The sequence below is a fragment of the Natator depressus genome, chromosome 3 (assembly GCF_965152275.1).
Source record: "Natator depressus isolate rNatDep1 chromosome 3, rNatDep2.hap1, whole genome shotgun sequence".
NCBI lineage: Eukaryota > Metazoa > Chordata > Testudines > Cheloniidae > Natator > Natator depressus.
The window spans coordinates 151,681,806-151,694,639 of NC_134236.1; the positions used below are offsets into that span (position 1 = coordinate 151,681,806).

The following is a 12,834-nucleotide window of genomic DNA, read 5'->3' on the forward strand; positions in this document are numbered from 1 at the left end:
TAGTCCCCTTTTCACATCCTCTCCCAGTGGTCATCATAATGACAGATGCCTCTGTGCTAGAGTGGGGAGTCCATCTAGATGCTTTCACAGCCCTGGGCAAGTGGATGTCGCAAGAGACCACGATACATATCAATGTCCTGGAATTCAGAGCAGTCAGATATGCCTGTCTCCAATTTTTACCACTAATCAGGGGCAAACACATACAGATCGTGATGGACAACATATTATGCGTGTTTTATATTAATTGGCAAGGAGGAGCAAGATCCCTCCCCCTGTCTGCGCAAAGGATGTCAAGGTTTAAAATTGGTGCATATGCATCCAGGTCATCACCACAGCAGCCTATCTCCTGGAGGTTCAAAATGTGACTGTGGATACACTTAGCAGGCAGTTCTTCCAAGACCATGAGAGAAATAGACCCTAGGTTATTACACCATATATTCCATCAATGAAGCACCCCTCAGATTTGTTCACCACAGAGTTAAGCAAAAAATGTACCCAGTTTTGCTTGAGAGGCGGACTGGGTCACTGATCCTTGAGGGATGCTATTCACCTTCATTGGTTGTCGGATCTCCTGTATACATTCCTACAGACTCCTCTAATAGCCAATGTTCTCCTCAAAACAAAAAGAGACAAAGTCAGAGTCATCTTAATAGTTCTGACCTGGCCCAGACAAACATGTATTCCTTACTTAATATAATTGGCCGTTTGCTCCGCGATCACTCTTCATGCCGCTCCTCATCTCCTCTCCCAGGAAGGCAGGAAGATCCTTCACTCCAGTTTCGCAGTGTTTTGTCTCAAAGCATGGTTGGTTGATGGTTCATGGGATTAGAGACCACCTGATCAGAGGAAGTAAAAAAAGTACTATTACACAGGTGGAAAGTGTCTATTCGCTGCACATACTCCCAAAAATGGACAAGATTTCTCTTTTGGTGTGACCTCAGATATATTTCACCGATGACCTCTTCACTGCCAGATATACTGGACTATATCCTAATACTAAAAAGTTCTGGACTCTTGCTGAACTCTGTCAGATCCATCTAGCAGCCATCAGGGCTTTCCACTCTCCAATAGAGGGTTATTCCATTTTTGCCCACCCAGTGACAGAAATTTCCGAGTTCCCTGAGGAATCTTGATCTGCCAGTCAAGCGCCCTACTACTGTTTGGAACCTTAATCTGGTACCTAAATGCCTCACAAGACCACCATTTGAACAGATGGCTGCCTGCTCACTGCTCTATTTATCAATGAAAACGACATTCCTGATCTCCAAGTGATGGCTAAGTAGAGGCATGCCCCCCTTTCACAGTATTTTTTAAGGAGAAGGTCACGCTGTGATCCCATCCAAAATGTTTATACCTAAAATTTCTTCCTGTTCCATATTAACCAACCCATTCACCAGCCGTCCTTCCACCCTAAGCTTCCCCTCGATAATCAAGAAGCACAGTTGTACACCCTTGACATCAGAAGAGCCCTGGCCTTCTATCTGGATAGAAAGACCCTGAAATTGTTTGTCTTGCTTGCAGGTAGATTAAAAGTGTCTAATCTCTAATCAAAGTCTTTCCAAGAGGATATCCATCTGCATTAATTCTTGCTATGGGTCTTGTAATATTCAAATACCTTTGAACCTATGTATTTACTCTGAGGTCCATTTCCACCTCTACAGCATTTCTCAAAAACGTGCCCATTATTGAAATATGTAAGGGCATCTATAAATACATTCTCTGAACACTACTGAATAACTCAAGACTTTGCTTCTGATAGAGTGTTCAGCTCGGCTGTGCTTTCTTTAGTACTAGACTCAACTCTGAAGCACCCCCCACCACACACAACTTAGAGTAGTGAACTGCTTGGTAGTCACCTAATGTGGAGCACCTATAGGGACACTCCTTGAAGAAGAAATGGTTCTTCTTTGAGTGCTTGTTCATGTCAGTTCCAATCAGATGTGTGCACGTGCACAGTAGCTGGACGATTTTTCCCCTAGCAGCATCCGTGGGGTTGGCCTGGGCGCTCCCTGGAGTCACACCTTCTTACCACCAGTGACAGTAGCTGGAACTTCCCCTTGCTCTTGCTTCAGCAAGTGGTTTAGCAGTACTTTTGGTTTTCGCTGTAGATAGTTGTAGTTGGTTAGTGTCAAGGTGCAGGACTCACCCCTCTGGTGCCTCCTACTGGTCTCTCAGGGAATTAGCTCTTCCAGCCTCCGGAGCACCCTCTGCAGGCTGGTGTCCTGCTTGCCATTGCCCCAGTGTCCCTCCTGGACCCCGGTGCCCCTTTTACCCAGGGTGCTGCCCTTGGCAGTACCCCCACAGATCTCTGTGTCTCCCCTTCCCGGGGAACTCCCACCCACTATCCCCACCTCACCTCAGTCTTTGGCTACTGCCAGTCACCATTGAGCCCCCGCACACTGGGGTGGACTGCAATATATAAGCCAATCATCATAGGCAAGGGGGGTTTGGACCTGCTGCCTCTGCCTACCTGTGGGCTGCCCTGTTGCAACCCCAGTACCCTGTCTTAGGCCATCTGCCAGGCCTGCAGCCTGGGGCTTTTCCAGTCTGGAGCCTCCCAGCTCCTCTGGCCTTCCCCTGCCCTGCCCTGCCCTGCTCCACTCCACTCCACTCCACTCCAGGTACCTTCTCAATCTCCCCAGGAGACAGGCCCATCTCCCTCCACAGCTAGAGGAGACTCTCTGCTCCTGGCCCACTGCCCTCTTATAAGGGCCAGCTAAGCCCTGATTGGGGCATGGCCTCATCTGAGCCTGCTTCCCCCAATCAGCCTAGGAATTGCTTGCTCCCAGCCACAGCCCTCTCCTGGGCTGCTTTAAGCCGTTTAAGGCTGGAGCGGGTGACCACCCCACTACAGTTAGTATAGCGTAATTAGTTCACTTAAAAGTTTCAGTTATGAGGGGTTCCACCCCACTTTTCTCCCCCGGTTATTTGTCACCGGGGCATGCCGCAATCCCCAGGCTTCAAGACTTGCCAGGACTGCACGAAGCGCATGCCTAAAAGTGACCCCCACACCTCCTGTTTACGGTGTCTGGGCGAGGGTCACCAAAAAGACCGCTGCAAGATCTGTTGGGAATTCTGACCAATAACTCTTAAAGCAGTGGCTTAAAATCCTCAGGGAGGCAGTTCTACAACCTCAGTCAGACCTAAGTGCCGGGGATCCCACTCCCAGTACGTCTTCTTCAGTGCAGAGCACTCCAGCACTGTCTTCGAGAGATCTGGCATTGAAGAAAGACACTGCCAAGGAGACTCAGCGCCATCATGGAGCCTCTCGGGGGCATTCCAGCCTTTGACACTGGTCCCAATTGCCGGCACAGAAGAAGATAGAAAGAGTCAGATGGCCCTCAGACCAGCCAACAGTTGCACCTCAGTCGGGCCACAGTTCCAAGGCTCAGAGGGGGCTACATCAACTCCTGCCCAAGTGAGGCAGTCGAGTCCGAGCCCATCGCACTTGCCGAACCCCTTGGAGCACGTGCCACTCCTGTCCACCCCGGAGGCTTTTGAGGCAGTACAGGACCTGCTGAGACTCATGGCGTCGTTCTTATCCCCGAGGCAGGAGGATGTGCTGGCACTGCAGCCTCCATCCTGGCACCCCGTTCAGTCAAAGGGAAAGCCAGCGATGATGTCATGCCAAATCCCATCACCTGTGCACCCCCAGACACCAGTGCCTCCATCCAGGGAGCGCAGTCAGTTCCCAGGCTCCCGATGCTCTGTATGGAGAGGTGCAGCAACGCCCTGGTCCTCCTATGCTGAAACATCAGAAGTGGAGTTGGACTCGTACTGCTCTGACTATAGCAGGAGCAGAAGGTCCAACTCAAGGCACTGGAGGGGATCCTGCCTGATGCAGTGGCCCTCAGAATGACAGAACATGGCTCAGTGGCCCTTTTGGACTCTGTGGGCTTTCTATCAAGGGCAGGGTTGGAGCCAAGGATCCTGCTCGGGAGCTGCATCAGTGGCGTCCGCAACGTTTGTTCCACAATGACCAGCGACTGAGCAGTTACCTCAGGCGTCAACACTGTTGGCGGCAGCACTGTCACCGACATCGGCACTGACAGCAATGCCGCCCTCGACAACACCTTTGGCACCAGAGGCGTCAGTGGCTCAGACTGCTGCTACGGTGCCGGCTGGGCCTTCGGCACCAACGACGCTGGCTGCGACGGCATTGATGAAGACCCCAGTGCAGATACTACACCAGGCATCTACACAGGCACAGGCATGAGACCCAATGTCAACACCAATACCCAATCCCTTCATGCCACTGGGACTGGGCCAACCGACCAAGGTCCCCCCTGGGTCACGAGATCCCTCGGGTGGGGATGGTAGAGAGCAACCACCTCCTCTGGTGGGTGGCGTCCTCCTCCTCTTCACTAGATGAGGCACTGGCGGGCACTTCCATAGCCCCAGCTCTGGAAGACTCCAAGGTGTTGCAGCAGTTGCTGGTGCCGGGTCATCCAGGGTCTGGACATTAAGGTGGAGGAAGTGGTAGATAATGCACACCCTATGGTTGACATCCTGGCCCCCTCTGGCCCTTCCTGTATCACCTTACCATTTGTAAAGACAATTACGGCTATGACTAAGAGGCTGTGGCAGACCCCAGCCTTGCTGCCACCCACTGCCAAGCGTAACGAACACTGGCACTTTGTGCCCTCCAGGAGTTATGAACACCCCCATCCTCACTCTCTGGTGGTGGAAGCTGCTAACCAGTGGAAGAGGCAAGGTTTTCAGGGCCCTTCCCCCAAGAATAGGGATGCTAAAAAACTACACCTATTCGGGCGAAAGGTGTACTCAACGGGGAGACTACAACTCCGAATATCTAATCAGCAGGCCATCGTCCGCAGGTACTCCTACAATACCTGCTCGGCGATGGCTAAATTCATGGAGTTGCTCCCCTCGGACTCCTGTGCAGAATTTTCAGCTTTGGTCGAGAAGGGGAGACTGATCTCCAAGGTGTCCCTGCAGGCTGCACTTGACAGGGCAGATGCTGCCACCAGGGTTATGGCCACAGGAGTAGCTATGAGAAAGGGTTCATGGCTCCAGGTTTCTGGTCTCCCCTATGAGGTCCAGCAGACCATACAAGACCTGCCTTTTGAGCGTGAAATGCTTTTTTTTTTTTTTTTTTTGAGAAAATGGACAAGAGGCTAAACAGCCTAAAGGACTCCAGAGCCACCCTCAGTTCCTGGGCCTCTATACACCGTCAACGCAGCAAAGACACTTCTGTCCGCAGCCTCCTCAGTGGTTCGGTCACCAGAACCGCCAGGTCAGGTCCAGAGGAGAAACAGGACCGGCAGGAGAAGGCCATGTCAACCCTTTGGCCAGGGCTCGGGACAACCAAGCCTTCTGAAGGCATGGTCGAGGACTGTGTACCACACCAAAGAGTGGATCCACCTTGCCTTTCCTCTCATCCCGATTATCCCCTTTCTACTGTGCATGGTCCTGTGTCACCTCAGCCTGCTGGGTGCTCCACGTGGTAGAGAGGGGTTACTCCATCCAATTCTGTGACATCCCACCCTTTCACCCCCCTTCCCCGTCCCTCTTCAGGGACCCGTCTCAAGAGCAACTTCTTATCCAGGAGGTGCAGTCACTCTTGTCTCTAGGAGTAGTGGAGGAGGTTCCTCTGGAGCACAGGTGTAAGGATTTTTATTCCCGGTATTTCCTAATACCGAGAGCCAAAGGCAGCCTCAGGCCCATCGTGGACCTGGGAGAACTCAACAAGTTTGTGAAGAAACTCAAGTTTTACATGATCTCGTGGGCCTCCATCATCCCCTCACTGGATCCAGCAGACTGGTATGCTGCCCTCGACTTGAAGGATGCTTGCTTTCATATTGCAATCACTTAGCCCCGCAGGAAGTCCTTCAGGTTTGTGGTGAACAATACCCACTACCAATTTACAGTCCTTCCGTTCGGCCTGTCAGCAGCACTTCAAGTCTTCACCAAGTGCGTGGCAGTTGTTGCTGCGTTTCTGTGCAGGCACCAGGTATAGGTGTTTCCGTACCTCAACTACTGGCTGATCAAAGGCCACTCCAGGACCCAAGTGGAAACTCAAGTCAAATTCATCAGGGCCACCTTCGACAACCCAGGTCTCCTTCTAAACAAAGCAAAATTGACTCTGTCCCCCATTCAGAGGATAGAGTTTATGGGGCAGTACTGGACTCGACCCAAGCCAGGGCATACTTGCCGGAAGCGAAGTTCCAGACCCTGGCCGGTATCATTCGAGGTCTCAGACAGTTTCCCACCACCACAGCAATAAGCTGCCTGAAGCTTCTGGGATACATGGCTGCCTGTACCTACGTGGTGCAGCATGCCAGACTCAGGCTCTGACCGCTCCAGTCATTGTTAGCATTGCTGTATCGACCAGCCTGGGACAACTTGGACAGAATTGTGACCCTGCCTTGCCCGGTCCTCGACTCCGTCCTGTGGTGGCTCGACCCCGAGGAGGTGTGATCGGGGTGCCCTTCGCCAGTTCACAGCCGTCTCTTTCGCTAGTGACGGACGCATCCGACTTGGGCTGAGGAGCACATCTGGGAGACTGCAGGACAAAGGGTCTCTGGTCTCAGGCGGATCTGGCTCTCCACATCAATATCAGAGAGCTGAGAGAGGTGCACCTGGCTTGCCAGACTTTGTAGGCATACTTAACGGGACAATGTATATCGGTTATGACAGACAACACCATGGCAATGTTCTATATCAACAAATGGGGGGGCACACTCCTCTCCCCTGTGCCAGGAAGACCTCATGCTGTGGAAAGTCTGTGTAGAACATTCAATATGCCTACAAGTGTTGTACCTCCCCAGGGTACAGAACAAGCTGGTGGACCACCTCAGCAGGTCCTTTCACAGCCACAAGTGGTCCCTTCACTCGGACATCACAAATTCATTGTTCCAGAGGAGGGGATTTCCCCAGATAGACCTATTCGCCACGCACCGCAACAGGAAGTGCCAGCAGTTCTGCTCCTTCCAAAATCAGAGCCCGGGCTCCAGCAGACGCCGTGCTCCTCTCATGGGGAGGTAGTCTCCTGTACTCCTTTCCACGCATACTGCTCATTCACAAGGTACTCAAGATCCAGAGGGAACAAGCTCAGGTCATATTGATAACTCCAGCCTGGCCCTGCCAGCACTGGTACACATCTCTCCTAGACATATCCGTGGAAGCTCCAGTTGCCCTGCCGCTCTTCCTGGAGCTTCTGACACAGCATCATGGTCGTCTCCAACATCTGAACCTCGGGTTGCTGCACCTCACAGCATGGAAGCTCTGTGGTTGAACCCGGTGGAGCTTTCCTGTTCAGACCAGGTTAGACAAGTCCCTCCTTGGCAGCTGGAAACCCCCTACAAGAACTACCTACCTTGCCAAGTGGAAGAGCTTTTCAATCTAGTCGGCACAGTGCCATTCGTTCCTGACGCTAGCCTCAGTGCCGCTTATTCTGGACTACCTCCTCCATCTGAAGCAGCAAGGGCTTTCAATGTCATCAATAAGGGTTCACTTGGCTGCCATCTTGGCCTTCCACCTGGGCGTGGAGGGCTGCTCTGTCTTTGCTAACCTGATAGTCAGCCGATTTCTAAAAGATCTCGACAGGCTATACCCTCATGTCTGGCAGCCTGTCCTGGCTTGGGACCACAACCTGGTCCTTTCTAGACTCATGGGACCACCCTTTGAACCCTTGGCATCATGCTCCCTGCTCTACCTCTCTTACAAGGTCGCGTTCCTGGTAGCGATAACCTCGGCCAGGAGCGTGTCTGAACTTAAGGCCCTCACATTAGAGCCCCCTTACACCGTGTTCTATAAGGACAAGGTTCACCTCAGACCTCATCCTGCTTTCCTACCAAAGGTTGTATCACAGTTTCACATCAACCAGGACATCTTTCTCTTGGTATTCTACCCTGAGCTGCATTCCAGGGGCAGAGAGCAGAGACTTCACTCACTGGATGTCCGTAAGGTGCTAGCCTTCTACATTGAGAGAACGAAGCTGTTCAGAAAATTGGTCCAGTTAGTCATAGCAGTGGCGGACAGAAAGAAAGGTCTGCCTGTGTCGTCACAACGCATTTCGTCATGGAACACGTTCTGTATTCGTGAGTGCTACAACCTGGCGGGGGTTCCTGCACCTCTAATCACTGTGCATTCCACCAGGGCACAGCCTTCATCAACAGCATTCCGGGCTCAAGTTCCCACTCATGGTCCTCCATTCATACTTTCTCCACACACTATGCGATTACCCAGCAGGCCAGAAATGATGTGGCCTTCAGACGAGCAGTGCGCCAATCAGTGGACAACTCCGACCCCGCCTCCTGAACTTGGGCTTGAGAGTCATCTGATTGGAACTGACATGAACAAGCACTTGAAGAAGAAAAAACAGTTACTTGCCTTCTCGTAACTGTTGTTCTTCGAGATGTGTTGTTCGTGTCCATTCCAATACTCACCCTCCTACACTTCTTTCGGAGTTGCTGGAAAGAATGAACTGAGGGGGTGGTGGGTTGACAGGGCCCTTTATTGGGTGCCATGAAGGGACAACTCCAGCAGGTGCCCAGGCCGACCCCATGGATGCTGCTAGGGGAAAAATCTTCCGGCTACTGTGCATGTGCGTGTGCACACACCTGATTGGAATGGACATGAACAGCACATCTCGAAGAACAACAGTTACAAGAAGGTTAGTAACCATTTTTTACTCAGTCTGTGCAGTAACTGTGGTTCTTAAACATGTGTGTCCCTACAGTTGCTCCACTATACCTGCCCTCTGCTTCAGAGGTCTCTGTTATGATTCTTCGTGGTTGAGGAGGAACTGAGGGTGGTTGAACTGCGCAGTGCTATATAACAACAGCATGGGGAATGAGGCTGACTAGCATGAATATATGGGCTGAACAGGCATGGCTAAGAGAAATCTCTGAGCAAAGATGCAGGGAGCGATAGTAAATCTAGAGTGGAGCACCCATAGGGGGACACATCTCAAAGAACCACAGTTAATGCACAGGGTGAGTAAACATTTCTTTTTGTACTCAGAAATGTAATGGATCTATATGGAAGATTTGTATGTTCTAAAAATGTGGTCATGTTTTCAGTATAATTGATTGCATTGCTAATAATCATTCTGTTGTTACATTTACAGGACATATACTTTTGTGTACTGGATGCAACGGAAGGGCTCTTACGTGGTACTAGGAACGTGCTAGCAAATATTTTTCTACCAGCTATCCTTGCAACAAATAATTGGGGTGCTTTAAGTCAAACCACACAGGGAACAATTGAAAAACAGAGTTTCATAGAAACCATTAATAGATATCTTTCATTTTTAGACGGTAAGAATCAGATTGAGTAAACAATCAGTCCGCTTAAAAATTACTTTTTAAAAACAGTAGAGTTGTTATAAATATGGGAAAACATTTCTTTGCTTCTACAAGGAAGAATAAAAAGATAAAAACCTCAAGTATAAAAAACAAATATATTTGTATTTATTACATACTTGACAAACTTCAGTTTTAGTGATATAAAATTTTTAATGTAGGGGTCTAATTAGATTTCAGAAAAGCATGGTCTTTTGTGTGTGAGCCAGTAAAATGGCTATTATATTGCAAGACTAATTGTTGGCTTATATTCCCAAAGTGAAGTGGTTCACCTTGGTAGAAACAACTACTGGAGTATGTTCTGTATTTTAATTACTTTATTTTAGGTGCTAGAGTAAGCATAGAGGGAACTGTTGAGTTAAAAAAGATGGATCACATTGACTTTTCTAAACTTCAGTCCTTTGAGGAAGTGACAGCAGCAGCTGCTAATTCTGATACAGTTCATCAACTAGAGGAAGTGCTTATGATATGGTATAAACAGATTGAACAAGTAAGTTGATTTAACATTTATATCCTCTGGTATAGAATTAAGGAAGTGTCTGGAGTCCATTTGTACTAAGTGCTATACAAGCACTTGCTGTCTTTGTCACAATCTAATTAAAAACAAGAGTTTCTCAACAGTGAGTGTAACAAACCAGTAGGAAGGAGGGGACAGTAGGAAAAGAGAAACAGCAAGGAGGACATATGTTAACATAGGCCAGCTATGTCTACAGTCGGATGGCTTCAAATCTTTTAATATCTATCTGTCTGATACTAGTAGTGGAAGTGGATGTAGCTTTGATAATTTACACCCTAAGGATCTGTCCCCTGATATTTATCTCATCTTACTAATATTTTTATAAATGAGAAATATCAAGGAACAGATCTCTATTTATATAAGATATTGGTAACATAAGATACATATCAGAGGGCACATCCTCTGCTGTTATATATTGTCATTGCTCTATTGACTTCAATGGAGCTCTTTTATGATACCAGCTGAAGGTCTTCCCCCTGAAGTCCATATCAGCTATCTACTTAGCCGTTATCAGTTGGCAGCTTACTGCAGGTGAAACAGGTATCGCAGCATCATCAAGCTGCAGTGCTTGCAAATTTCCTTGGTACATGAATGCCTAAATCCACCAGATGAGAGGAACCTTTCAAAAAAGTATTACTAATTAAAACAATCTCTTCCTCATTGTTTTCTCTTAAAATAAAAATAAATGATCAGTTATTTTCAAAACTCATAGTCCCTGATTCAGGAAACCACATAAACACATGCTTTCGTCCATTCTAATTTAGGACAGCACTTAAGCACTTGTTTAAGTCCCATTGACTTCACATCAAACATACGATTAGGTGCTGTCCTGAATAGGGATGCTTTCCTGAATCAGGCCTGTCTGTATGCCATTAGCAGTGTGTGTGGTGTTTTTTTTAGTGTTTGTATTTTTGGAATGTTTGCCTTGGCGCTCTGTGGAATGCCTGATCCAGCCTCTAAAGTAATCATTAGTGTGAAATATAATCTTCAACCTGGCGATGTTTGTGATTCATGCCAGCTGGTAGATGTCTCCATTATGAGAAACCAAATGCATACAAGAAGAGATTTTAATGTTTCAATTTTAACTTTGGAATTAGAGTATCTGTATAAATAATGCTTAATCTTCAGGTGATTGTCCACATGGATTCACTCTTGATGCACGTGACCCATGTGTGCAAGTTCAAATTTGTTTGAATAGAAGTGTCTGTTGCAGCTGTGCCTGTGCCCATTGTGCCATCCTGCTTCCTGCAGCAGAGGGTATAAAAGGCAGAGTGGCTGCAAACCATGCTGAGTTCCCTTTTCCTGCTTCTGGCTACTAGATGAAATCCACAGTATCCACATTCCTTTCTTTGCGAGGAATTAGAAAGTTTTTCAAGTTTAAAGTTTTAGTAGTTAGATTTTCTTTGCTATTTGACTGGTTTTTGTTTGTTTGTTGTTTTTAATCTTAGTTAGAAGTAGAGGTAGGTTTTCTACTCTGTTCTGGGTCTTTCCTTGGCACATACCTCCCTCTATGACAGATTTCTACCTCTCCATGCCCCAGGCACATACTTCCACTGAACAGGGGGCTACCCACCTGTGTATAGCTCAAATGGTAGATCCTAAGTCACTGGGCTTCAAGATCTGGCTGTCTTGTGATGCTGCCATCCCAGTCAATGAGGCCATACTTGGTGTGCCATGGCAAGGGACTTGTTCTGGCACACTGTTCTATCTGTAAGTCCTTTTCAAGGAGGACCCAGAAGGCCAAGGGGTGAAGGTGAAGCTGTTCCTACTGGAATGCTTGATGCAAGAGTCCTTTGACTGGGAAGATCCTCAGAGAAAATACTGACACTGGGTCTGCTGTACATGATCAGGACTCCAATTAGCCGTGATACCATCCTGAGCTCCTGTTCTGCCTCATGGAAGTCTTCTGCATCAGCCACACTGGAGATGGTACTGGAGTGTAGCCACAGGGAATATCACTCTAATGAGCAGAGCCGGTAACGACTCCCTTGCATGGAACAGGGACAGAAAACCTCTCCTAAGACTTGGGCATTGAGAGGTCTTAAGGTTGATACCCATACCAAGTCCTTAGTATCCAAACCAAAGTCAGCACCGACTGGCTCCTCTAAACATAAGGACCATGCTGCCACCAGCACAGAAAGAGGCCCCATGATCTTGGCACTGACTGCCACGTTACCAAGCACTTTGGCCCCAAAGACAACACCAAGTAGTGTGACTGCAGTGAGGATTCTGTACTACCCATCTGGGCACCAATAGAGATATAGGTGAAGACACAATTCTCCTTCACTGTTACTATTGCAATACACCACACCCAAGAGGAGATGTAAGGTGGTGGTGGTTGGGGAGTCCCTTCTGAGGGGGATTGAGGCATCCATCTGCCAACCTGACTGATGTTTCAGTAAGTGTGCTGCCTGCCTGGAGCGCATATCAGAGACATCATAGAGAGGTTGCTGAGGCTTATCCCTCCTCTGACCATTACCCATGCTGCTCATCCATGTGGGTATTAGTGATATTGCCAGGTGTGACCGTGAGCAGATCAGCAGTGACTAGAGGAGTCTGGGAACAAGAGTGAAGGAGTTAGGGATGCAGGTGGTGGTCTTGTCCATTATCCTGGTTGAAGATATGGGCCCAGGCAGGGGGAGACACATCCTGGAGATGAATGCATGGCTGTGCAGATGGGGTTGATGTTATGGCTTTGGATTCCTGGATAATCAGGATGCTGTTCAAGGAACAAGAATCATCACTTGATCATTGGCCTGGTTTGTTCATTCCCTTTGACGCATCTGGCATTGGCCACTGTTGGAAGACAGGATACTGGGTTAGATGGACCATTGGTCTGACCCAATATGGCCATATTCTTATGGGATGCTGTTCCAGGAAGGAGGACTGCTGGGAAGAGATGGGGTCTTCTTGACTAAGAAGGGGAAGAGCCTCTTCTCACACTGACAAGCCAACCTGGTAAAGAGGGCTTTAAACTAGCTTCACAGGGGC

General features: G+C 48.6%; 1 protein-coding gene across 1 annotated transcript in view; it reads left to right on the forward strand.

The window, feature by feature from the left end:
* Positions 1-12,834, forward strand: part of DNAH8 (dynein axonemal heavy chain 8) — a 577,557-nt gene that overhangs the window by 21,530 nt on the left and 543,193 nt on the right. Inside the window, exons 5-6 of the mRNA XM_074949111.1 lie at positions 9,092-9,281; positions 9,653-9,816. Coding sequence (XP_074805212.1) covers positions 9,092-9,281; positions 9,653-9,816 — 354 coding nt within the window. The remainder of the gene's footprint in view (positions 1-9,091; positions 9,282-9,652; positions 9,817-12,834) is intronic.